Source organism: Carcharhinus amblyrhynchos, chromosome 27, assembly GCF_965287045.1.
Source record: "Carcharhinus amblyrhynchos chromosome 27, sCarAmb.v2.hapA, whole genome shotgun sequence".
NCBI classification, from domain to species: Eukaryota; Metazoa; Chordata; class Chondrichthyes; order Carcharhiniformes; family Carcharhinidae; genus Carcharhinus; species Carcharhinus amblyrhynchos.
This window is the reverse complement of record NC_137350.1, coordinates 6,456,028-6,481,668: the sequence shown is the minus strand read 5'-3', so window position 1 is coordinate 6,481,668 and position 25,641 is coordinate 6,456,028. Positions and strand designations below refer to the sequence as shown.

The 25,641-nt window shown below is 44.5% G+C and overlaps 1 protein-coding gene across 1 annotated transcript in view; it reads right to left on the bottom strand.

Moving 5' to 3' along the window:
- Positions 1-23,010, bottom strand: part of LOC145359203 (solute carrier family 15 member 1-like) — a 125,709-nt gene extending 102,699 nt beyond the window's left edge. The window contains exons 1-2 of the mRNA XM_080213673.1: positions 22,773-23,010; positions 2,667-2,751 (exon numbers count right to left, since the gene is read on the bottom strand). Of these exons, the coding sequence (XP_080069799.1) occupies positions 2,667-2,727 (61 nt within the window). The 5' untranslated portion in view covers positions 2,728-2,751; positions 22,773-23,010. The remainder of the gene's footprint in view (positions 1-2,666; positions 2,752-22,772) is intronic.
- Positions 23,011-25,641: the final 2,631 nt, after the last annotated feature.

The window sequence follows — 25,641 nt, the reverse complement described above, 5'->3', positions numbered from 1 at the left end:
GGAGAAGTGGAAAAATGGAAGCGAGAAAGGAGGATGATAAAAATGGATGAATGAAAAGAAGAAACAGAATTAAATAAAGTGAATGGAAATGGGGTGAAAGTGGCCTTGCTAAAATAATTCTCCCTCAGTGTGGTTACTAAGGGATTTTTCACAGTAACTTCACTGCAATGTTAATGTGACACTAATAAATAAACTTCAAACTTTTTAAAATTCTTTCATGTATTGGACTGCATGGTGGCACAGTGGTTAGTATTGCTGCCTCACAGCACCAGGTTCAATTCCTGCCTTGAGTAACTGTCTATGTAGAGCTTGCACATTCCCCTCGCGTTTGCATGGATTTCCTCCGGGTGCTCTGGTTTCCTCCCGCAGTCCAAAGATGTGCAGGTTAGGTAGATTGGCCATGCTAAATTGTCCGTCAGTGTCCAAAGATGTGTAGGTTAGATGGATTAGCCACGGTAAGTGTGTGGGGTTACAGGGATAGGGTGGAGGTGAGGGCATGGGTAAGATACTCTGTCAGAGAGTCAGTGCTGACTCGATGAGCTGAATGGCCTTCTTCTGTGCTATAGGGGCTTCTATAATTCTATGTAGCCGTTGATGACAAATTATCCTTGAACTGAATCATTTTCTAAGACGTCTCAGAGGCACAGGTAAGAATGGTAGATTTCCTTCCCCAAAAGACATTGGTGGACCATATAGGTTTTTATGCCAATCAAATGGTAGTTTCATGGTCAACTTCACAGAGAATTCCAAATTTATGAACTGAATTTAAAATCCATTTGAACCCATGTCTCCAGAGCACTAGCCTGCGTGTCCAGACAATTGGTCCAGTGACATTACCACCATGCCACTGCATCGCACCATCTAGTGCAGCAGTTCCAGAAGGGACGGAAAATGAATACTGATCTTGCCGTGAATGAACAAGTGAATAAAATGATATTTTGAAGCAGAGTGGGCTGCCCTGGCACACTTTGACATCTTTGGGGTTGGTTGAAATTATCCAGCTGCTGCTTGATTCGCTGCAGTTGGACAGCTGCAAACTGATCTGTGCCCTCACAGCATGGCAATCCCCATAATGCCAATTTCTGATCCTCTCATTATGTCGAATGCAGATGGGTGGAAACCAAAAGGGTGACATTTAATCTCTAAAATATAGAGCTGGATGGAAGATCTGCTTTGATTTAGGAGTCTCACCACTTGAATTTGATGTGGAAGTCCTTTACACTGAATGTTCTCATTGACTAGATGGTACCAGACTAAAAGGGTTAAATCATGGAGATAGTTTGCACAAATTGGATTCTTAATTTACCGTGAGATTAGAAAGTTGAGAGGTGATCTAACCATCATCTTGTAAATTAGGGCTGGGATTCTCCGATCTTGTTTGGCCTATCACACTGTCAGCAAGAACGGAGAATTTGGCACTCAGCTACGGCACTGGAGAATCCAATTCCCTGAGCCACGGGTGAGCTCAGGGAATTCCGGCCTACAAATACTTCAATAGGTTACATACAAACTATTTCTTCTGGTGGGAAAATCCAAAAGCAGGGACACAGAGCTCAAACAAGAGCTTTCTAGGAGAGAAAACACCTTTTCATGCAAAACGTATTTTTGGAATTATCTGAAAGTATTTCCTGAAACTATTTATGGTTGCAGGGCAGCTAGTGAAATTTTCATGGCTGTAGTCAAGAGATTTTTATTTCCAAAGGGCATTAAGGAATGACAAGGAAGTTTTATGATGTTTTGAAGTTTCAGTATTTGATTGATTACTGGGTGTAAACTTGTACCAGATTATGAGATGGTAATGAAATCTGACTCTGGGATTTGTCATTTACAGTAAGAAGTCTCACAACACCAGGTTAAAGTCCAACAGATTTATTTGGTAGCACAAGCCACTAGCTTTCAGAGCTCTGCCCCTTCATCAGGTGAGTGAGGTTTCAGTTCACAAACAGGGCATATAAAAACACAAACTCAATTTACAAAATAATGGTTGGAATGCAAGTCTTTACAAGCAATCAACTCTTAAAGGTACAGGCAGTGTGAGCGGAGAGAGGTTTAAGCACAGGTTAAAGAGATGTGTATTGTCTTCAGCCGCTCGACAATCACCAGACAAGACTGTTCTCTTCCTGTTGGGGAATACTTCAGCGGTCACGGAAATTCGGTCTCTGATCTTCGGATAAGTGAGGCACATGACAACACAGAGTCGCTGAGCAGAGACTGACAGCCAAGTTCCGCACACGTGAGGACGGCCTCAACCGGGATCTTGAGTTCATGTCACACTATCTGTAACCTCCACGACTTGCCTGGGCTTGCAAAATCTCACTAACTGTCCTGGCTGGAGACAATACATGTCTCTTTAACCTGTGCTTAACCCTCTCTCCACTTACATTGTCTGTACCTTGAAGGCTTGATTACCTGTAAAGACTCGCATTCCAACCACTATTTTGTAAATTGAGTTTGTGTCTTTATATGCCCTGTTTGTGAACACAACTCCCACTTACCTGACGAAGGAGCAGTGCTCCGAAAGCTAGTGGCTTGTGTTACCAAATAAACCTGTCGGACTTTAACCTGATGGTGTGAGACTTCTTACTGTGTTTACCCCAGTTCAATGCCGACACTTCCACATCATTGTCATTTAGCCAGTTGTAGATTTGAATGGATTCAGACTGTACCTGACTTGACGGAGTCACTTCCTGTTGAGCAGCTATCATCCAAGTTCTCATATTCAGGCATGGTCAGATCAGTGCATCACAGGACCTGAATGAAAAGGAAAGCAGTTAGAAGCGTTGTATAAACTCATGCAGAGATGAAAACACACACACACACACATATATGATATAATCATACAGATACAAAAATGGATTTATCCCCCACAATGTCACCACGGCATGTATTCCAGTGATAGAGGTGGCTTGCTTTGGCCTTCAGCTGGGTCTTGCAGTCCCGACGTTGTCTGTGGCATTTTGCGTGCCTCACCTGTCTCACCACCAGGGAACGGGCACTGATGGGGGGGGAGTCGACATCGCCTTCAGTGGGTCCAGAAGATCCAACTGATGGGGAGGGCCAGAAAATCCCACCCATGGTCTGATGGTTTGCATTAGCAGACCTCAAATGCATGGAACTACATTGAATTGACACCACAGAAGCAGGCCATTCAGCCCAACAGGACATCAGTGTCTCACTGCTTTTCATGCTGGCATATCTTTCTATTCCTTTCTCCCTTGTGTGCTTATCTAGTTTCTCCTGAAACCTACGCCAGTCAGTCAACTACTCCATGTTGAAACAAGTTGCACAGCCTCATCACTTGTCAAGGATTTTGGGTACAGACAACACTTAAACTCAGAGTACTCAATTTCCAAGCTTTAATAACTTGTGCACAAGTGAGTCCACGAGGCAGGAAAATTATTGCCGGGTGTTCCGTTGATTCATACAAAAACATTTAGCAGTTATAGTTAATTACAGCAAATGGGAAACAAGCAATTTTTTCTAATACTTCATTTGCATACATGTCCACCAATCATGGCATTGCCTTTTGCCCTTTCTCATCCAATAGAAAACTGTCTCCTGCCAATCTTTCATTAGTATCTGTCCCCATATCTTGCTATTTGGTAATTGTCATGGTAACTTGCTCTTTGTTTTTATCCCATGTCCTAGTCTTGGAATGCCATGTTTATGGAACAAGGTTTTTAGTTGCTTATCTTGTGTTGGCTTACTGACAGCATTACAGAAGGCCCCAGTGAAGGCCTTGTTTGGATAATAAGCATTTTCCATAATTTGACAGAGTTTTTTTGACAAATATGGAACTTTAATTTTCACAATCTTTTGTAACCTAACTTCCATACACTCTCTGAGTAAAGAACTTTCTCCTGAATTCCTTATTTGACTTATCTGTCATTATCGTCTTCTTACGGCCCCTAGTTTTGGTCTTTACCACAAAAGTGGAAACATCTTCACTCTGTTTGCCCTATCAAATCTGTCACGGACAGGAGGGGGGCACAGTTCAATTGAAACTTCCCAGATTTCCCCACACTTTACCCATCGGTAAACAGAAAAGTGTTTGTATATTTTGATTTCCTCCTTATTTCTTACCTTCTGCAATGCCTTTGGTCACACTTTTCATTATTGTCCATGTTCTCAGCGTGTTCTCTTTTCTTCGTTTTAACGTTGCTCATATTCTCTTTATTCATCCATAATGTTTTATTACTGGCTTGTTTCTTCTAGCTTTCACTTGAACTGAGGCCCTTTTTTAAATACTTCCCACCTTTGTTCTATCTCCTTGTCAATATTATTTTCAATTTTACCTAATTCCATTCTCATCTCTTTCATTTCAGCTTTTTTATCAACCTATCAGTCTTTAGTTTGCCTCCATCCTTTGCTGTCATTATTTTAAATCTTATTATGTTGCAATCACCAAATGCTTACCCCTCTTGTACATTCTTACAAACTGGGTAAGAAAGGAATCTTGTTTGTACACATTGTAAAAATACTCTTCCTTTTTCATTTCCCCTATCTCATCTTGCCAATTTATTCGGGGACTGTTGAAATCTCCCATGACTATTATTTGAAATAATTTGCTTATTTCAAAATTTGGATACAGTTTCTTCTCCAGTTCCCCCTCCCGATCAGGCATTCAGTAGCATTTTGATCCTTACTTATCATTCATATCAATTCATCTGGATTCTATTTCCATCCTGTGAGTAATGTCCCTTTATATCTACGGCCATTAGATTATGTCTAATTAGTGCAGCCTCCCTCACTACCAAACCCCACCTCATTTCATCAGGAGGGTCTGATGAGAAAGGATGTGAGCAGGTTCCTGTACAGCATAAAAAATACATGGACTTATTGGCTGAATGGTATGTTTCTGCATTTTACATTCTAATTTCTGTTGCTTTCTAAATATAGTATACTCTGCAATCTACCCTTTACAGAGCCCTGTTTCAGTCGTATCTGGTTCAGTGGCACAGGAGGGTCCATGGAGCTGGACCGGTCTACCCTGGCAGAGGGATGAACGGCGCATCAGGAGCCGTGTAGCATGTGACAGAAAGTTGTTGCACTCACCCCAAATTCTCTCGTGAACTGAGGACCATCTTGTGCACACGACTTGTTAGCAATTGGTTTTGATGTCGATGGTAAATTCCCGCTGGCGCGACACAAGATTGGAAGGATAGTGGGGTGCAAGCAGACAGCTGTTTTAAACAGCATGCGTGAGATGCAAATGAACGCAAAGGGGTTGCATCACCTGCTAGTGGGAAGAGTGACTCACCATTTGGAGAATTGCAACAGGATTTTACCTAATCGGTTTCCAACTTTTTGCATTTCACCAGATTCACTGCAGCCACCTGTCACCAAACCCACTGTGGACGGGTTGGGAGAATTTGGCCATTCTGTTGTCACTGTTAAGGGTGTCGACTGATGGGTGGCTGTCCCAATGTAGTTAGCCAACAGCAAGTTATAATGTAGGGCCGTCTTCTTGCAGGTGCACAGCTGCCAGGCTACATTCCCATTGGTTTGGGGGGGGGGGGTGGTGTGCAAGTCCAGTACATAAAATCATGGAGTGATTACAGCACAGACGGAGGCCAGTCAGCACATCCTATCTGTACCAGCTCTGTGAAGGAGCAATTCACCTAGTGCCATTCCCACACCTTCTCCTCATAGCCCTGCACATTCTTCCTTTTCAGATAATACCTAATTCCCTCTGAAACACTTCCATGGAACCTCTGGTACACACACACACATTTCCAAGCCTGTGATTAATTTTTTTTTTACTTCATTCATGAGATGGTGGACCAGCATTTATTGCCCGTTACGAATTCCTTGAACTGAGTTTCAGAGACATTTAAGAGTCAGGCCAGGTAAGGACAACAGGTTCCCTTCCCTAAAGTGGAGTGAATCAGATGGGTTTTTACAACAATCCACAATGGTTTCATGGCCATTATTAGACTTTTAATTTCAGATTTTTACTGAATTCGAATCGCAACAGTGGGATTTGAACTTGGTGCCCCAGAGCATTACTCTGGGTCTCTGGATTACTGACAGCATTACTGAAGGCCCCACCACACCACTGCCTCCCCTACTGAATGCTCCTCTTAAGTGTTAAGGGCTTGCTGTCATGCCCACACTGCTCAGTTCATCAGAGAAACTCTTCCTTGGCTAAATCCATATTCTTTTCTCGTGTCTCCTCACCCCTGCAACTTTGCCAACTCACTTGGGTGCATTCCCACTATGCAAGAATGTTCAAAATGTAGGAAGCAAGTACATCCTGAGCTCATCCCAAGGTTCTCCACAGGAATATTTTTTTCCTCCATTGCTCCCAACAATATTCAAGAGATTATTATTCAATTCCTGAAGATTCATGGATAGTTCTAGAACATCAGGACCGAGAGGAGAAGGCTAGTATCACTCCCTCAAAATATCTAATAAATACAAAAGGATTCAAAGAATGTGCACAGGCTCAATGGCAATATTGTGATAGTTGCCATGGTGATAGAGTAGTAATACCAGGAAGGATCAGCCTATTAAAAGCAGCGATTTTGTCTACTCGTGAATAATTCCTCTGCAGAGGCTTTCTCTTCTGATCAATACTTATCACACTCATTGGTCATCATCCATGTGTCTATATCTCGTGGAGACTCCACCTGTATCTGCAGCTTTAACAACGTCATCCAGCAGCTAACGGACTTAAAAAAGCAAACAAAAAAATGCATCACAGCAGAATCCATACAGTGCAGAAGGAGGCCATTCAGCCCATTAAATCTCCACTGACTCTCTCTGATACAGTGCCTTTCAAAACTCTTTTCCCCACCTTATCTCCATAACTTCAAACATTTACCATGGTTAATCTACCTAACCTGCACATCTTTGGACTGTAGGAGGAAACTGGAGCACTCAGAGGAAACCCACGCAGACACTGGGAGAATGTGCAAGCTCCACACAGACAGTCACCCAAAGCCGGAACTGAACGCAGGTCCCTGATGCTGTGATTCAGCAGTGCTAACCACTGTGCCGCACATAGGCACCAAAGGGCAAAACGTGAGACAAAAGCGTTTGTAACTCTTTGTGGTCACACCACACCATCGTGCGAGGGCAGCTCAGCAGCTTAGAGGGATTAGCGGCACGTGTGTCTCAGTGGTAGTGAGAAAGGACAAGACTTGGATGAGATGATGATATCCTCAACCAGGTCCTCATCTCATTGGCCCTTTCTCATTGAAGGAGTGAGGACTGCGCCAAGTTAGTGTACACAATGTTCTCATTATGGTGTTGACTTTTAATTCACCAAACGAGCACATACAGGGTGTATCAACGATTTTGATGATGGCCTGGTGAATCATGATGCATCAAGATGCAAGGCTAAGTGCTGAACTTGCTGTCGGTGTGACTGATCGGACTCCCTTCCAATACAATGGAATGTCATTAAGGGACAGGAGGAGTGTGGCCATCTCCTGTTGCCTTCAATTTACTCCTCCTGGGGTCTATGGCAATTAAAATGGCACAAGCATGTCTTCCACATTAAGCTTTCTCATGGGTTATGGGGAGAGGGCGGGAATGTGGAACTGAGCCACGACAGATCAGCCATGATCTTATTGAATGGCAAGGCAGGCTCAAAGGGCTAGATGGCCTACTCCTGCTCCTATTTCTTATGTTCTTATGACATTGCCTCTACTAACGACGTAACAGAAATCCCAACATTGAATGTCAGGATCCCTATTTGAATACATTTAAATATCATTATGCCTTTATGCCTGACAGTACCACCATGCCCCCTCCACCACCCCCCACACTATCCCTCCCCCCCCCCAACTTCCACTCCCCCTCCCCATTAGATTGCCCATTCACACCGACATGAATCATGAAGGTCCCTCAGAATCTGCACCTGGCAAGCAGAAACCGCCAGAGGTGCGCACGTGAGTACACCCCCCAAAGGGGGAGTGGGTCATGCACTGCCCCAAGGCACTGTCCCTGGCTCTCCTTTCTCACACAGTGCTCTGGTGCTGCTCCGAGCACTACCCCCCACACAGCTTGGGCAATGCCCCCATCACTGAGGGATGTAGCAAGGGGGAGTGTCGGGGCAGTGCCAGGGGAGGCTCTTTGGGGGTTGGCAATCAAGGGTGGGTGTTATGTGGGTGGAGCATTCTGTGTGGGGGCAGTGTTCTGTGCAGGGGGGGGGGTGACTCCATGAGGGAGGCAGAGGATCTGTGGAATGGTGATGGTTCCGTGATAGGGGGTATTCCAGTGGGGGGAACTCCATTTTATCAGGGGGCCTTCTTTTCAAAGCTAAGTCATTGACAGAACAGCTCAATCAGGGATCGTCACACCGATGTGATGTCGTGGACACCCCTCCCCTTTCACATTTTGTCTTAAACTAAGTTCCTAAGAATACAGTGACGGAAGCAGCCTTCAAGGCTAATAGCTTCCACGACATTTTTTCATCCCGCTGCAACACTCTGCAAAACAAAAGAAAAAATTCCACCCTGTCTGCAACGCGTGTGCCGTGATTGACTGGTGCAACAAACACCATGATCTTATTGAATGGCGGAGCAGCCTCAAGGGATCAGATGACCTACTCCTGCTCCTAGTTCTTATGTTCTACATTATGTTCTTGTGACTAGGAACTTCAAACAGGCCAAACTCAAGAGCGTCCTACCAAGATGTTACCAACATATTCCACCAGAGGCGCAAACATCCTAGACCATGGCTACACAAATTTCAAACATGCTTACTGCTCTATTGCCCACCCACACTTTGGCAAATCAGACCACAAGACTGTGCTCCTGCTTCTGCATTAAAAGCAAAAACCAAAATGGGAGAATCCATTGTGCAATGTTGGTCTGAGGAATCAGATGATCTCCTGCAGGACTGCTTGGGGTCAGTAGATTGATCAGTATTTAAAAATTCTGTGACCAGCTTGAACGAGAATGTCATCACAATAAGAGACTTCATTAGTAAGTGTGTAGAAGACTGTGTGCCAACCTCAAACCATGGGTGAACAGGCCTATCCATTGCTTGCTGAAGTCCAGGTCTGAGGCATTCAAGTCAGGAAACCCTGATCTTTACAATAAAAGCCAGATACTATCTAAGGAGATCCATCAAAGATGCCAAAAGACAAAACCAGACCAAGCTAGACTCCCAGGCTAGCCACATGGACTCCTGGCAAGAAGGCAAGGCCTCCAAGACATAATAGGCTACAAGATGAAGGCATGTAAAATCACTGCCACCAATGCACCACCCCTCCCCAATGAGCTTAATGCATTTTATGCCCGTTTTAACCGAGAAGACAGCGAGAGCGTGCCCTCCACCTTAGAAACCTTAACCTTAGAGACCTTAAACCTCTCTTTACAACAATCTGAGATTCCTATCTGCTTCAAGTACAGCTCAACCTTCAACATCAACAAAACCCATCTCCAAACTCCACAGCCTGGGGCTTGGCTCCTCCTTCTGTGACTGGATTCTGAACTTCCTAACCCACAGAGCACAATCAGTAAGGATAGGCAACAACACCTCCTCCATGATCATCCTCAACACCGGTGGCCCATAAAGCTCTGTCCTCAGCCTCTTCCTATACTCCATGTACACCTATGATAGTGCGGCCAAATTCCCCTCCAACTTGATTTTCAAGTTTGCTGATGACACCACCATAGTTGGTCGGATCTCAAACAATGACAAGACGGAGTACAGGAAAGAGAGAATCTGGTGGACTGTTGTGATGACAATTATCTCTCTCTCAATGTCAACAAAATGAAGGAGATAGTCATCGACTTCAGGAAGCACAGTGGAGGACATGCCCCTGTATACATCAATGGGGATAAAGTAGAAATGGTCGAGAATTTCAAGTTTTTAAGATGTCCAGATCACCAACAACCTGTCCTGGCCCCCACCATGCTGACGTTATTATTAAGAAAGCCAACCAAGTTTCTAGAAGACTAAGGAAATTTGGCATGTCCACTACGACTCTCATCAACTTTTACAGATGCAGCATAGAAAGCATTCTTTCTGATTGTATCACAGCTTGGTATGGGCTCCTGCTCTGCCCAGGACTGCAAGGAACTACAAAAGGTCGTGAATATAGCCCAATCCAATATGGCAAACCAGTCTCCCATCCATTGACTGTCTACACTTCCCACGGCCTCAGCAAAACAGCCAGCATAATTAAGGACCCATGCACAGCAGACATTCTCTCTTTCACCTTCTTCCTTCAGGAAAAAGATGCAAAAATCTAAGGTCACGTACCAACCGACTCAAGAGCAGTTCTTCCCTGCTGCTGTCAGACTTTTGAATGGACTTAGGTTACATTAAGTTGATCTTTCTCTACACCCTAGCTGTAACACTACATTCTGCACTGTCTCGTTTCCTTCTCTACGAACGGTATGTTTCATCTGTATAGCGCGCAAGAAACAATACTTTTCACTATACACTAATACATATTACAAAAGTAAATCAAATCAAAGAAGAGGATGACAAGTGTTTGAATTTGCACTGACTGCACACAGCTTGGTTTTTCAACCACAGGTATCAGGAAACCAAAGATGCGATGTCCTGTGATTTCTGCAAATATGCAGCCAATAGGACAAACTTTCCTCTGAGTCAAAAAGGTTCCACTCCACAGATTTGAACACAAGATTAGCACTGAGGGAGTGATGCACTGTCAGAAGTGGCACCTTTCAGATTAAACATCGCACCGAGGCGTCATCTTCCTCCTCCTGTGGGAATGATGGATCTCTTGGCACTACTTCAAGGAAAGACAGAGGAGTGTCTTGCAACAATATTCATTCCTCATCCAGTACGTAGCACAACTGATCTTCATATTTATTTAATTTCTGCTTGTGTGATCTTACTGAGCTGCTGAGATCAAGTGACCGCACTTCAAAAGGATTTCACTGGCTTTGAGACATCTTGCGGTTATGATAGATATTGTATAAATGCAAATATGACATTTTTATATTGCATTTTAATGTCTTTCAACCTCAGAATCCTCTGTCCTTTCAAACAGCTTTCTGCCTTTGGGGTAAAGTACACATGAGTAACACAGAAACAATATTTTCTGTCTGTACATAATTGTCAGTGAAATAATTTTTGTTTAATGTTACCCTCCTTGTGACTTGTCAGTCTTCCACAGACACAATGATGTTCAGGCTGGGGTTACGTTTAACAAGCTGCTCTCTCCTTAGGGCCAACCCACAGTTGTGCAACTTCACCGATCTACCAACAACAGCAGGTTCTACAGTACAGAGAACTTCAGGCACAGGACGGGTTGGGCTCAGCTGTAAGACACTGCAATCTGTTCTGCAGCAGAAAGGCCAAGAGCCTGGTATAAATTAACCTTCAGTCATAGCATCATATAGAATAGATGGCCAGCTGCTCTATCACGCCTGTCGCAGTTCTTTGATAGATTTATTCAAATGGACCCATTCCTTTGTGCGTGCCCCATAACACAGAAAATCTTTCAGTTATTTGTCCGATCCCCTTGAAAGTTACAATTGAATCTGCTTCCTCCACCTTTTCAGGCAGCACTTTCCAGATCCCAACAGCTCACCATGTAAAATAAGTCTGCTCATTTTCCTTTTAGTTCTTTTGCCAAATACTTTAAATCCACCCACTTGCTAGTGGAAATACTGTCTCCCGTTCAATTCTGTCAAAACCACCCATAATTTTGAACATCTCTTAAATCTGATGCCTTAAGCTCCATGTCACAGCACAGAAACAGCTCTTACCAAAGTTACAAATGACATCCTGTGACAAAGGTAAACTCTCATCCTTGACCTTCCTGCAGCCTTTGACATGTTGATCTCACCATCCACCTCTCCACCATAATTCAGCAGGATGGGACTGCTCCTGCTGGTTCCATTCTTAACTACCTAATCCTAATCAGGGAAATGGCTTCTCATTCCCACACCATTAGCTCTTGTGTCCCCAAGGAACAATCTTTGGCCCTCTCCTGTTTCTCATCTAGCAACATCATCCAAAAGCAGTGTTAGTTTTTCACATGCACATTATCGATACCCAGCACATCACCCCACCTCTCTCAGCTCCTCTCCTGTTGTTAAACTTTCAGGCTGCTTATCATAAATCAAATACTGGATGGACAGAAATATCTTCCAATTAAATATTGGGAAGACTGAAACATTCCATACATCATTACTTCCATTACTTGGAGTACTGTGCGCAGTTCTGGTCGCTTCACTACAGGAAGGATGTGGAAGCTATTGAGAGGGTGCAGAGGAGATTTACAAGGATGTTGCCTGGATTGGGAGGCATGCCTTATGAAGATAGGTTGAGGGAGCTCAGTCTCTTCTCCCTGGAGAGACGAAGGTTGAGAGGTGACCTGATAGAGGTTTATAAAATGTTGAGAGGAATAGATAGGGTGGATTCTTGGAGGCTATTTCCCAGGGCTGAAATGGTCGCTACGAGAGGACACAGGTTTAAGGTGCTGGGAAGCAAGTACAGAGGAGATGTTAGGGGTAAATTTTTCACTCAGAGGGTGGTGAGTGAGTGGAATCGGCTGCCGTCAGTGGTGGTAGAGGTGAACTCGCTGGGGTTTTTTAAAAGACTTCTGGATGAGTACATGAGATTTAATGGGATTGGGAGTTACAGATAGTTCTATGGCCTGGTAGGTATGGATATGATCGGCGCAACTTGTGGGCCGAATGGCCTGTTTATGCTGTAGTGTTCTATGTTCTATCAAGCTCCCATTCTCAGCTGTTGACTCCATCCCCCTCACTGAAACAATGCGAAATTAAGCCAGTCTGTTCACAATCTTGCTGCCACCATTGATCCTGAGATGAGCTCCCAACCTTATAATTGTACCATCACTAACAGCACCTATTTCTACCTGTGGAACATCATCTGACTTCATTCAGCTCATCTTCTGCTGGAACAGTCATTCATGCCTTTAATACCTCCAGCTCTGACTGTTGCAGTGAACTCCTGACCGGTCTCCCACATTCTATCTGCTGTAAACTTAATGACATCTAAAATTCTGACACCGGGTTCCAACTCACAGCAAGTCTGTTTCCCTTAAACACCTGTGTTGACTGAGCCACATTGGTTTCTGGTCTTGATTTTAAAACTGTCATCCTGGTTTTCAAATTCCTCTTTGCACCAATCGATCTCTGTTATCTCCTCTAACCCCATCATCCTCTAAGATACCTCCACTGCTCTAATTCTGACTTCTTGTGCATTCCTAATTCTAATTGTTTAGTTTCTGTAATGATGCACTTCCAGAGACTTCATTAGTGATCTTCAGTAGAAGGAGTATGTTTGCACCGGGCTCTAAAATACCTCTGCCTAGGAGAACTCCTCTACTGGGGCTGATTCCCCACTCTGAGTGCTGAATGGGCACACAGGCCTGGTGACCCTTACTCTGCTGTGTTGCCCTTAAAGGGAGAGTTCCCACATTCCTCCCCATTTAACTCCTTTGTGCAATCTTCAATAACTAATTTATTCAGTCCTGAATTCTAACTAAGCATTATGGGTGAAATCTTAGCAAAAAATGATAGAATAATGGGCCCAGTGTGTTTTAATGCCAAATCTTATGGCTCATTAGTATCAAGTTCCCATGGGTTTCATACCGCTCCAACAGCGCACTCCCTCTGGTTCACCCGCTGTGTAACTAAACTACTGCAAGCCCTGGGGTGCTCCACATAAGCAGCTCACCAGCACCTGTCTCACAACAATTACAGAGAATTGCAGCCAAAGACATCTCAGGCAAGAGGGCGTGTAAGTTAGGAGGCCACCTTAAGCTCAGCTGTGGATCCTGGGGAGACACCCAGATGTAGTGGGAGGATAAGGAGGATTAAGAAACCGTAAGCACTTCGTCAGCACGGGTGAATTTAGACACTATTGCAGTAAGATCACAATCTTGTTCTGCATGTTTGTCAATAAATTTCACTTTGTTCACCCACAGAGCCTCCACCCTGTCTGTTCATGCCCCCAAGCTTGGGGGAACCACCACCTCATCCCTGTGCAGTGTGAGAATAGTGAAAAGTCTCACAACACCAGGTTAAAGTCCAACAGGTTTACTTGGCAGCTCACGTACTTGAGTGAGTACTTGAGTTCACAAACAGGGCATCTACAGACATAAACTCAATTTACAAGATAATGGTTGAAATTAGTCTTCACAGGTAATCAAGTCTTAAAGGTGCAGATAATGAGAGTGGAGAGAGGGCCAAGCACAAGTTAAGGAGATGTGTATTATCTCCAGCCAGGGCAGTTAGTGAGATTTTACAAGCCCAGGCAAGTTGTGGGGCTTACAGATAGTGTGATATGAACCCAAGATCAATTAATTACTGTGTGCCGTTAGTGCTCAGATTGGCACACAGCTCCGCAGGTCGAGGGTATTCTGCAGTTCCCGGGCCCTCGGTCTGCCTCCGTTAAAAGGCCTTACAGTGTGGCCTTTCCCCACTGTGCCTTTGCGGCAGCTGCCCCAAGCTTCAGCGCGTCCCTCAGCACGTAGTCCTGGACCTTGGAATGTGCCAGTGTGCAACACTCGGTCGAGGACAGTTCTTTCTGCTGGAAGGTCAGCAAGATTCGGGTGGACCAAAGTGCGTCCTTCACCGAGTTGATGACCTTCCAGCAGCAGTTGATATTTGTCTCGGTGTGCGTCCCCGGAAACAGCCCGTAGAGCACAGAGTCCTGCGTCACCGAGCTGTTGGGGACGAACCTCGACAAATACCACTGCATCTCACTCCAGACCTTCTTTGCAAAGGCACATTCCATTAGGAGGTGTGCGACCGTCTCATCTGCCCCACAGCCGCTTCGAGGGCAGCGTGCGGTGATGTTGAGACCTCGAGCGTGCATAAAGTAATTAATTGAGGCTTGTAGAAAGGTTTAGGTATTGAAATGTAATCATTGTAATCAGAACAAATCTGTAAATATTGAGGCATGGATATAGTTTTTTAAGTTTTGAAATGTAGTCATTGTAGATTGTACGGATCTGTAAAAGTGTTTTGATTCCACGTTGTGTTTGCTGCTCAAAGCCCTGTATATTTGAAATAGATTAATAGAGTTTTTTTTTATGAATAAAGTATATTTTTGGTTAATAAAAAAAAGATATGAACCCAAGATCCCGGTTGAGGCCGTCCTCATGTGTGTGGAACTTGGCTATCAGTTTCTGCTCAGCAACTCTGTGCTGTCATGTGTCGTGAAGGCCGCCTTGGAGAATGCTTACCCGAGAATCAGAGGCTGAATGCCCGTGACTGCTGAAGTGTTCCCCAACTGGAAGGGTACACTCCTACCTGGTGATTGTCAAGCGGTGTTCATTCATCCATTGTCGTCACGTTTGCATGGTCTCCCCAGTGTACCATGTCTCAGGACATCCTTTCCTGCAGCGTATCAGCTGGACAATGTTGGCCGAGTGGCAAGAGTATGTACCACGTACCTGGTGGATGGTGTTCTCACGTGAGATGATGGCATCCGTGTCGATGATCCGGCACATTTTGCAGAGGTTGCTGTGGCAGGGTTGTGTGGTGTCATGGTCATTGTTCTCCTGAAGGCTGGGTAGTTTGCTACAGACAATGATCTGTTTGAGGTTGTGCAGTTGTTTGAAGGCAAGAAGTGGGGGTGTGGGGATGGCCTTGGCGAGATGTTCTTCTTCATTGATGACAAGTTTAAGGCTCCAGAGAAGATGTCGTAGCTTCTCTGTTCCGGGGAAGTACTGGACGATGAAGGATACTCTGTCTGCTGTGTCCCATGTTTGTCTACTGAGGAGGTGGGTGCGGTTTTTCGCTGTGTCACGTCAGAACCGTTGATTGATGAGTCAAGTGCCATATCTTATTCTTATGAGGTCGTCTTTCAATGTCTGTAGCTGTCTGTTGTGACCCTCCTCATCTGAGCAGATCCTGTGCATACAGAGGGCTTGTCCATAGGAGACAACTTCTTTAACATGTTTCGGGTGGAAGCTGAGCATCATGAGGTTATCTGTGGGCTTACAGTACAGTGAAGTGCTGAGGTGACCGCCCTTGATGGAGATGCGTGTGTCCAAGAATGCAACCGATTGTTTCAATGATTGGATTTTAACCTGGTGTTGTGAGACTTCTTACTATGCTTACCCCAGTCCAACACCAGCATCTCCACAGTGTGAGACTGACAGCGTTATGTCTCTCTCATCCTGTAGCCAGCCCCCACTAACAAAGGGCGCTCCCTCAGCTGAAATATGGACATAACCCAGGATAGAGGACACAGAAAGTGTTGCCTGCATACCAGCCTTCACAACCCCTTTAGAGAAAGGGGTGCTCCAACATGAAGGGTAGAAAAGACCTGCAGGTGACACCTCCCGACCCCTCTCCCTGAAATGGTGATTCTGAAGCTATCCGTGTCCTCCAAATCCTCTCCCGTGCCCACTGTGGAGGGTGCTGGCTTCCTGAGCACTCACCTTCAAAATCCCCTCAGAGGTTAAGGTATCAGATTCACACCTCTGTAGATTTGTTGTAAATGCCGCTGGCGTGAAAATTCCATGCAGGCTCAATATCTGGAAAGAGTTCCTGCTAGTGATATGTTATAATCTATTAAAATGAACTTTCCGCCGTCCCGCAGCATGTTTCATGCCCCTCCACCAGCAAGGGGCCGGGAACACTGGAACTCAGAAACTTGCCAGTGCAAATCGCGCCCTCCAGACTTTGAGCCAGATTTTGAGCCTGTGCCATCATTCCCACAGACAGAGTGTGTGGGCTCAACATTGTCCCCTGCCTACATGAGTTGGACAATTATAAATGGAGTCTTGGAGGAGTTTTCTTGACCCTTGTTGAGTGACATAATTCTGCTGTCAGGGATGCTTCCCCAGGTCAACAACAGTTGCAATAACAAGTACCTCTTCTGGAACAGACAGTTCATCAATATTTGCTGCCAAGGACAAATGAGTTATGTTTATAATAGGTTCATCAGGTACTTTGGTGCTTATGGTTTCAAAAACATTTCTTGATGGCAACACTAAACAGTGGAGTACCTCTTTGCTCGAATGGTTCATGTGTTTAGAAATAATCCGTCTGGCTCCTATCTACTTGGAATGAAAGGATCTGGTCTTTGATGCAATAATTCCGGGGATCTAATTCGAACCATTACCAAAATTTCTCACATATACGACTTCATCTTCCATAAATGATCGTGCTGTGATGTGTGGAGTATTTTCTGATTACTTTGATTGGCTTCTACCCTCCCCGACGAATTTGAAAAAATGAGGCTTGGTCTTGCTCTGAGACACCATTTCATTAGCAGGTTCGCTGGTGGAACTCCCGTTGTTGTGGAGTACGATAGCTCAGGAAGAATCGAGAGACTCTGGTTTCCAAGATTCATCCTGAAATTTTCTTTAGGCTAGACTTTCTGGACAGCTCTCTCGGCTAGTCCATTTGATGCTGGGTGGGTAAGCACAGTACTAATGTGTTTAATACTGTTGAGACGGTGAGGTTTTGGAACTCAGCACTTGTGAATGTGGTTACATTGTCTAACACCATGAGTTGAAAAGCATCTGTGATAGCATGTGCTTTGGGTGACTTAACCTCCATCCATTTAGAATGTGTATCAATCACAGGCAAAATCATTTCCCAGAAATAGACCAACATAATCGACATGGATTCATACCCATGGCTGGCCTGGCCATTCCCGAGGGTGCAGTTGAGACTGTTCTCACAACCTTTATTGCAGTTGGCACTGTTGCCAGCATTTGACTATTGACCCAGATGGTTTGGTCCTTCCCCTGCGATTATTACTGCCAGGAGCTGGGCAGACTATTATCCATAGCTTACAGGTACCATTGTGGTGCCTTTCACTTTTATTGCTTCTCCCATATAATTCTTCAACATAAGAACATAGCAGGAGTAGGCCATCTGGCCCCTCAAGCCTGGCAGAAGTGCCCACCAAGTTCAGTGGGGGGTGTAACTCCCTCTTTTAGGTAATGAAATGTGTGCTCACCAATCACAGTGGCTGATGCCCCTGTATCCATTTGCATCTTGAGAGACCCGGAGCACTACAGTAATAAGGTCTGCCTTGCCTGTTCTTAGGTTAAATGAAGAGTGAACACCAGAATGACTGGTGCATCACAAAAACAGACCAACTAGTCATTTACCAATTAGTGAGCATTTGCAACGTATGATTTGGTTGGCACAATTTCTACATATCCTTCAAAAGTAATTCATAGTCTGTAAACTGCCTCGAGATTCCTGGTGGTTGTGTATAGTGCTAAACAAAAGAAAATCTCTCTTTGCCTTTTTACAAATGGAGTTTCAGAGGACATTTGATGTGGTTCCTCAGAAGGCACAGTTAGCTAAGTTAAAAGTCAGGGCATTGAGAGTAAATTACTGTCCTGGTTATAAAAGAGTAGGGATAATGGACAGATACTCTTTAGGTGACAGGATGTAACCAGTGGTATCTACCACAATCTGTGTTTTAAGCTTCGGTGTACTTATTGATCAATGAGATCATTGGATTGAAAGCCACAGATCCCGATTTTTAATGGCATACAGGCATTGTAAACAGTGTAGGTTAGAAGCATAAAGCTGAAAAGAAATATTGACAGGTTAAATGAATTGGCAAAACACTGGCAAATGGATTTCAATGTAGTTAAGTGTGAGATCATGCACTTTCTAAATGGGGAAAAGCTACAGTTGAGGTTCAAGGAAAAACCCTGCTGCAGGGTCACCAGTCTGAATCTGTTTCTCACTCAATAACAATTTACTTTTAAATCATGCCTTTGATATAATAAATGGCCCACAGATGCAGCCTATTTCTAACAGTTTTTGATTTTAATTTCAGATTTCCAGCATTTGCAACTTCTTACTCATGAAGCTCAAAGACATTTTGGGGTCCAGGTATATAGATCATTAAAATCTCATAAACGGGTACAGAAAATAATCCTAAAAGCTAATGGAATGCTGGCTTTTATATCAAGAGAACTAGAATACAAGGGGATAAAAATCACCCTTCAGTTACATAAGGCTCTGGTTAGCTTTAAATTAAGGGGTGGTAATTATAGGACAGATGACAGAGGTAGGTTCTTTACTCAGAGGGTATTAAGGGCGTGGAATGTCCTGCCTGCAGCAGTTGCGGACTCGCCGACTTTAAGGGTGTTCAAATGGTCAGTGGATAGGCATATGGATAACATTGGAATAGTTTAGGTTAGAGGGTCATTAGATTGGTTCCACTGGTCAGCGCAACATCGAGGGCCGAAGGGCCTGTACTGCGCTGTAATGTTCTATGTTCTAGATTAGAGCTGGAGTACTACGAGACATAAGAGAGGACCAACCATACTGTGGGTGTCAACAAAACATGGACTGCAGCGGTTCAAGATGGCAGCTCACCACCAGCTCTCAAGGGCAATTAGGGATGAGAAATGAATGCTGACCTAGCCCACAAAGACTACACCCTTAAAAGAAGGAAATAGTGGCCCTGGTGGGAGTAAGCCCGAGTGTGAGAGGGCAACAGGGCTTGCTGCAGATTAAGAGAATGACAATGGGGTTTTGGATGGCCTCAAGTTTAGGGAGGATAAAATGTGGGAAACCAACCAGGAGTGGCAATAAATAGTCAAATCTAGACGTAATGAAGCACGAGTGACAATTTCAGTAGCAGATTAGCTGAGAGAGGCTTGAAGTCAGGCGATCTTATGGAAATAAGCAGTCATAGCAATGGCACAAACCTAAGGTCAGAGATCATTTTGGGATGGAACGTGACACCAAGGTTGCAAACAGACTGGCTTAATCTCAGACTGTTGTCAGGGAGAGGGATGAAATCAATACCTCAGGAATGGAGCTTGAAGTGAGGACAAAAAAAAATCAATAGTTTCGGTCTTGCTCACTTATTTCAATTGGAGGAAATTTCTGCTCATCCTGTATTAGATGTTGGATAAGCAGTCTGATAATATAGCAATGCTGATCTCTCAAGTTTACCAATCCAAGTTATTGACACTAAGAATGGCAAAAGTTACAGGAGGGATTCTCTGTTCTTGTCCATAACCAACCCCAGCAAGAGTGGAGAATTTGGCGCTCAGCCAAAGCTCCGTTCATCGCAGCAGCACCGAAAAACCACAGCCATGGACAAGACCAAAGTGTTTTGGCCCCCGTAGACGTGATTTAAAAGGTTCGGTTGTACATTACGTTATGCAGAGGGTGTAACAACCCTCTTATTGTGCAAGACACACCCAGGCACAATACTGCAGTAACCCAGTTAGTCTGAAACTGGTTTCTCCAACAGGAAAATAAACAATCTCCCATGACGTGGTTAACACCCCTCACAACAGGCAGTGTTCCTGTCACGCAGCACCATGTCTAACAATACATTCACCACTGTCTCTGAACTGAAAATATGTCGTCGGCATTTCAGGTTTGATGGAATAAGAGAATCTTTAAGTTGTCAGGCATGGCTCAAATGGCAGCCTTGTTGCCCCTCTGTCTGCCTTAGTTCTATAGGCAAAAAAGCTACGTCACTGTTTTGAGTAAGAGCAGGGTAGAGTTCTCCGGTGTTCAGTCCAATACTTTTCCTTTAATCTAAAACAGGTGATCTGGTCACTATCACTTTGCTGTTTTTGGGAGCTGGCTCTGCCAAAATTGGTAGCCACATTTCCTACACTATAACAGTATGGTTAGACAGTTGTTTGTAAAGCACTTTGGGACGTCCTGAGATTGGGAGAGGTGTTATACGAATGCAAATCAGCTGCCTCACAGCGTCGGGGACCCGGGTTCAGAGATATTGAGAGGATAGCACTCTGTCTGCCTTAGTCATATATTCAAAACCCTATGCCCCTGCCACATGCCACATGCGTCACGATGTGGAGATGCCGGCGTTGGACTGGGGTAAACACAGTAAGAAGTCTGACAACACCAGGTTTAAGTCCAACCAATTTATCTCAGCTGAGATGCATCATATGCATTTGGGGTCAGGATTACAGTCAGGCGAAATTAGCTAAGAGAAATTGCCAGGATCCACACCTGGCTAATACCCAGAGGTCACCAACTGGAAAAAGCACATTAGCAGACCAGAGTGATTGCATGAACAGTCCAATGTGGTGCAACCTACAGTCAAACAGCTTGTCGACATTCAAATATGGCTGATAAATGAAGAATGGCCAGCTGTGTAAAGTACCACAGGACAAGGACAAGATATATTTGTCTAATTGCAGTCTGATTGCTGAGAATGGGCTCAAATCTAAGGAGTTTTAAAATCACAGGATTGTATTAAAGAATGAACTGGGATGTTGATAAGAGCCACAGTCCCCAAGCGAGTTCGACCACATTTTAGCTGCGCATTAAACTGTAAACTCACCCCCTACTCAGAAAGCTTAATAAAGTGATTCTCCAGGCGATCTCAGTTCACAGTCAATCCTCCCCAAAGTCATGATTAAAAACTTCCATCAAGTATGGCTACAGAAATTTTCAGGGTTATTCAGGGAGCAGCCAGCACCACTATCAATAGTACCTGGTGGGGAGATCTGACAGACAGAGAAATTAACACATTCTTGGTGAGCAGGGTTGGGCAGTTTACAATGATCCATTATCCAATCGACTTCCCATTCAGACAGCATTTTAACAGAAACTGGAAACCCGCTGTCCCAACTGCTGCTTAACACTTTGTATTTATGTAACGCCTTTCACATCCTCAACTTTCAAGCATTCAAGACTGAGATCACTCGACTTTTGTATTAAAGGCTTGGGATAGGGGTCAAAGGTGGAGTGACAGAGTGAGGTACAAATCTGTACACACACTAGAACAATAAGAAATAACTCATTAAATTAGTAGATTGGTCAAAACCAGCCACCTCACTGAGAATACCAGCAATACCATTTACAAAAACTTGTGGAAAGTTCAGTAACCATACTGGGTACTGTCAGATACTGAGTTAACAGGGTCCAAATTTTCATCATTGCTCTCCATTGAGTTGGCTAGTCCACTGGCCTCAGTCTACCTAGTAGAGTAAGGTTAGCCTGAGCTGCTGTTCTGAACTTTATCTTGCTCTTCACAGAGAGGGAAGCTATAGGTGTCAAGATGGAATCAGTTGGAAACAGAGAACCTCAGCCACATTGATGCCAACTCGATGGGCCGAATGGCCTCTTTCTGCAGTGTAGGATTCCATGTCTAAGTCTATAGCTGTCCGTCCGCATTTTCAGTCAAATAACTTATGGCAATCAAATTGATGAGATGTTGAAGTCTGGATCCAAACTCTCTTAAAATCATGGAGCCCACTGATAGGCAGTACCCAGTGGACCCCAGAGAGACAGTGCGCAGCGAACTGAGATCACAGTGAAAGGCAGTGCCCAGGGAACTTAAAGTGCAGTAAGAGGCAGTGCCTAGGAACGTCTGGAACCCCGTGAGAGGCAGTGCCTGGGAATCTCTAGAACCCTGCGAGAGGCAGTGCCTGGGAATGTCTGGGACCCTGTGAGAGGCAGTGCCTGGGAATCTCTAGAACCCTGTGAGAGGCAGTGCCCTGGGAATGTCTGGAACCCTCTGAGAGGCAGTGCCTGGGAATCTCTGGAACCCAGTGAGCGGCAGTACCCTGGAAACCACAGGAACCCAGTGAGAGGCAGTACTTGGGAACCTCTATCTCTGCAAGAGGCAGTACTCAGTGAACCTGGACTCCAATGAAAAGGAGGGAGTGAAATTAATAATAAGTTGACAACATGAATACAAGATTACATGATTCTGTGATACTGAGACAACAGGTTAGCGTCTTTACTTTGTCAAAGATAAACCGAGAGGCAATAAATTGTTAGGTGCTAACAGCCACACAGACACACAGAATAGGATAGCAGCAAACAGAGAAAAATTGGCAATACAGGAAAAATAAACGTTGATAAATCACTTACATTTACTTAAAACTTGATAAGGATGAGAATACTTATCCGCGTCTCCTCAGTGTACTTCTTTGCTTTAAACCAGTTTGTGTTCTGCTTTCAGTGTCATGTTACAGCCAGCCCAGTATTCCCACCTCCAATCAGATTTAGCACTAACAACTGGCCCAGGAACAGCAGTGCGCTGTGAGGTAACTGCCCAGTTCCTCTTTACAATTCCAAGCAATTACAGGAAATACAAAAGTCCACTGAAAAATCCACTTCCCACAAACTGTATCCTGTGTAATGGAGAGATTCCCAGCTCAGCCCATACTTACCAGCCCCGTAACTCAATCTGTTAAAGTTCATTTAATATTTTTTCTTTTCATTTGTCCATATTCATTCCCCAACCTCTCCCGCAAGAACTAAATCCTGTGGATGTTACCAGTCCCACTGAAATTTCCACTCTCCACTACTTCTTCCAGGTATGAGTCCAGATATTAGTTCGCTGTGAAGGGGATCAGAGGTATCTCCAACTGTGAACTTGCCACTAGGGTTCATTGAATAGTAAGTAATGAGCAGGGCCAAAGGGCAAGACCTCCTTTTATTTACAACTTTACACCAGTTCATGGGGCATAAGGTCTAAAGAATGAGGCAGTGATGTCTAACACCATGTGTCCATCTCAAATGCACAAGATGTATAAGATTGCCAGCCTGGCAAAGTGGTAGCTCTCTTGCCTCTGGTTGTAAATTCAGGTCCCAGATCACAGACTTCGCTCCATTGGCTAGGTTGATATTCCAATACATTACTGATGGAGTCTCCCACTGTCAGATGTCCTTTGGATGAGATGTAAATCCAAGGGCTGTCTGCCCTCTCAAATGGGTATAAAGGATGTCATTAAAATAGCAACCAAGAGAGTAGTGGACCTTGCCAGTGTACTGGCCAGTATTTATCCCTCAGCCAACATCACCAAGCGAAATGGTCTGATCATTAACACATTGGGAGCTTGCTATGTACAAATTAGCTGCCATGTTTCCTGTGTTGCAATTCTGCTTCAAAAGTACTCTTCTTATGCAAGTAGAGGAAACTTCCACCTGCAAATGATAGGAGAATGTATGGAGGGGATGCAGTAGTTTTATCTGCCTGCTTTTTTCCAATGCTACAGGATTATCCAGTACAGAATGTGATACACAGAATGAAAAAATAAAGGCTCTGTAAGTATTGTTAACGGTTTTATATTTTTGTCAGCACAGTGCTGGGACTGATGGACTTTCCAATGGGTATCTGAGTAGAAATACAAAGTCCTTCTATGAGGAACAAGGGAAGAACCATCAACAGGATTGCAGGGTCACAGTCATTGGGTCAAAATCCTGAAGCTCCTGCCCTAACAACACAGTGGGTGTATCTACATCACATGGACTGAGGTGGTTCAAGAAGGCAGCTCACCACCGCCATCCCAAGGCCAAATAAGGATGGGCAACAACTGTTGGCCCAGTGATGCTCAGATCCCATGAAACAATTTTAAAAAGGCACCGTAGGAGCCCACTTATTAGGATCTAGAATTTTCTGCAATAGTGCCTACACTTCAAGAAGCCAGGCCAGAATGGTTCTATTTATTTAACACCCACAGTGGGGGTCAGGGCAGAGGAAAGCTATGTGGGGGTTATCCTCCTCTGTATGGATGCTTGCAGATTACAGAGATAGGAAATGGGGATTTGAGCACAAGGATGAGATGTTTAAATTCAAGGCACTGCTGAACTGGGAGCCAGTGTACATCAGTGATAGGTGAATGGGATTAGGTGCAGGTCAGGATTCAAGCAGCAAATTTTGTGATCCTGTTACATCCAATTCTGATCTACCACCTCTGAGTGAAGAAATTCACTCTTATCTCAGTCCTGAATTATCTATCTCTTAATCGGAGACTGTGACCCTGATTCTAGACCCCCAGCCCACTCCAGCCAGGGGGAACATCTTTCCCGTATCTACCCTGTCGAATGCGAAAATTTTGTAAGTTTCAATGAGAACGCCTATCAGTCTTAACACTTTTCCACATCAAGGATGGAATTTTCCATTTTTGGGACTAAGTGGGTGGCTTTGGCAGCACCCACCCCATTGCTCAAAATGGCAGCAGGCTCTCATTTCTGAATCCACACTTGGAGTTATACATAGTTATGTATTGGGCCAACTCACTAAGTGGGTCAGGGGTTGATTCGACAGCCCGCCATCAACTGTTGGTGGGGTCACAGGTTCGGGCACCCTACTTAAACATCAGTCAACACATGCATCATACTTTCTCCCATCCACCTGTCTCCTGGACATTGTTAGAAATGTCTTCCAGGCGCAATAAGAAAGCTGAAGGAAGAAGGTGGCAGCACCTCACTTCACCCACCAGACTCCTGAGGCCTTGATCAGGGAAGTGTGAGTGCCATAGTGATGGGGATGGGTCCAGGAAGCACACCAGCCTCACCAATCTGACCCGGGAGGCTGTCCCAGAGGAAGTCAGCATGACAGGCCATCCAGTCAAGATGATGACAGATGATCTCATTCGGTCCTCCAAGGTAAGTCATCGTTTAACGCCCTCCAATATCAAACTCTGACTATGGCATCATGCACTCAAATGGTTACTCACTTCAGGGATCTCACACAAACATTAGTGGAGGACACAAATCAACACTAATCATCTCATGGATATTTTCTTTTCACCACCATCCCACCCATCATGTAGTTCACACTCCATCCTCTGACATTTCTGGAGGAGGCTCACCACAAACAGGGGACATGTATCTTACCTAACCTCTACTCCATCCATTCTCATTGCATTGTCTTTCGTTCATCTTCATTCAGGGCTAGCTTGCCCACAACAGAAGGGCAAGAGAACAAATGGGGGGGGGGACATGACCTAAT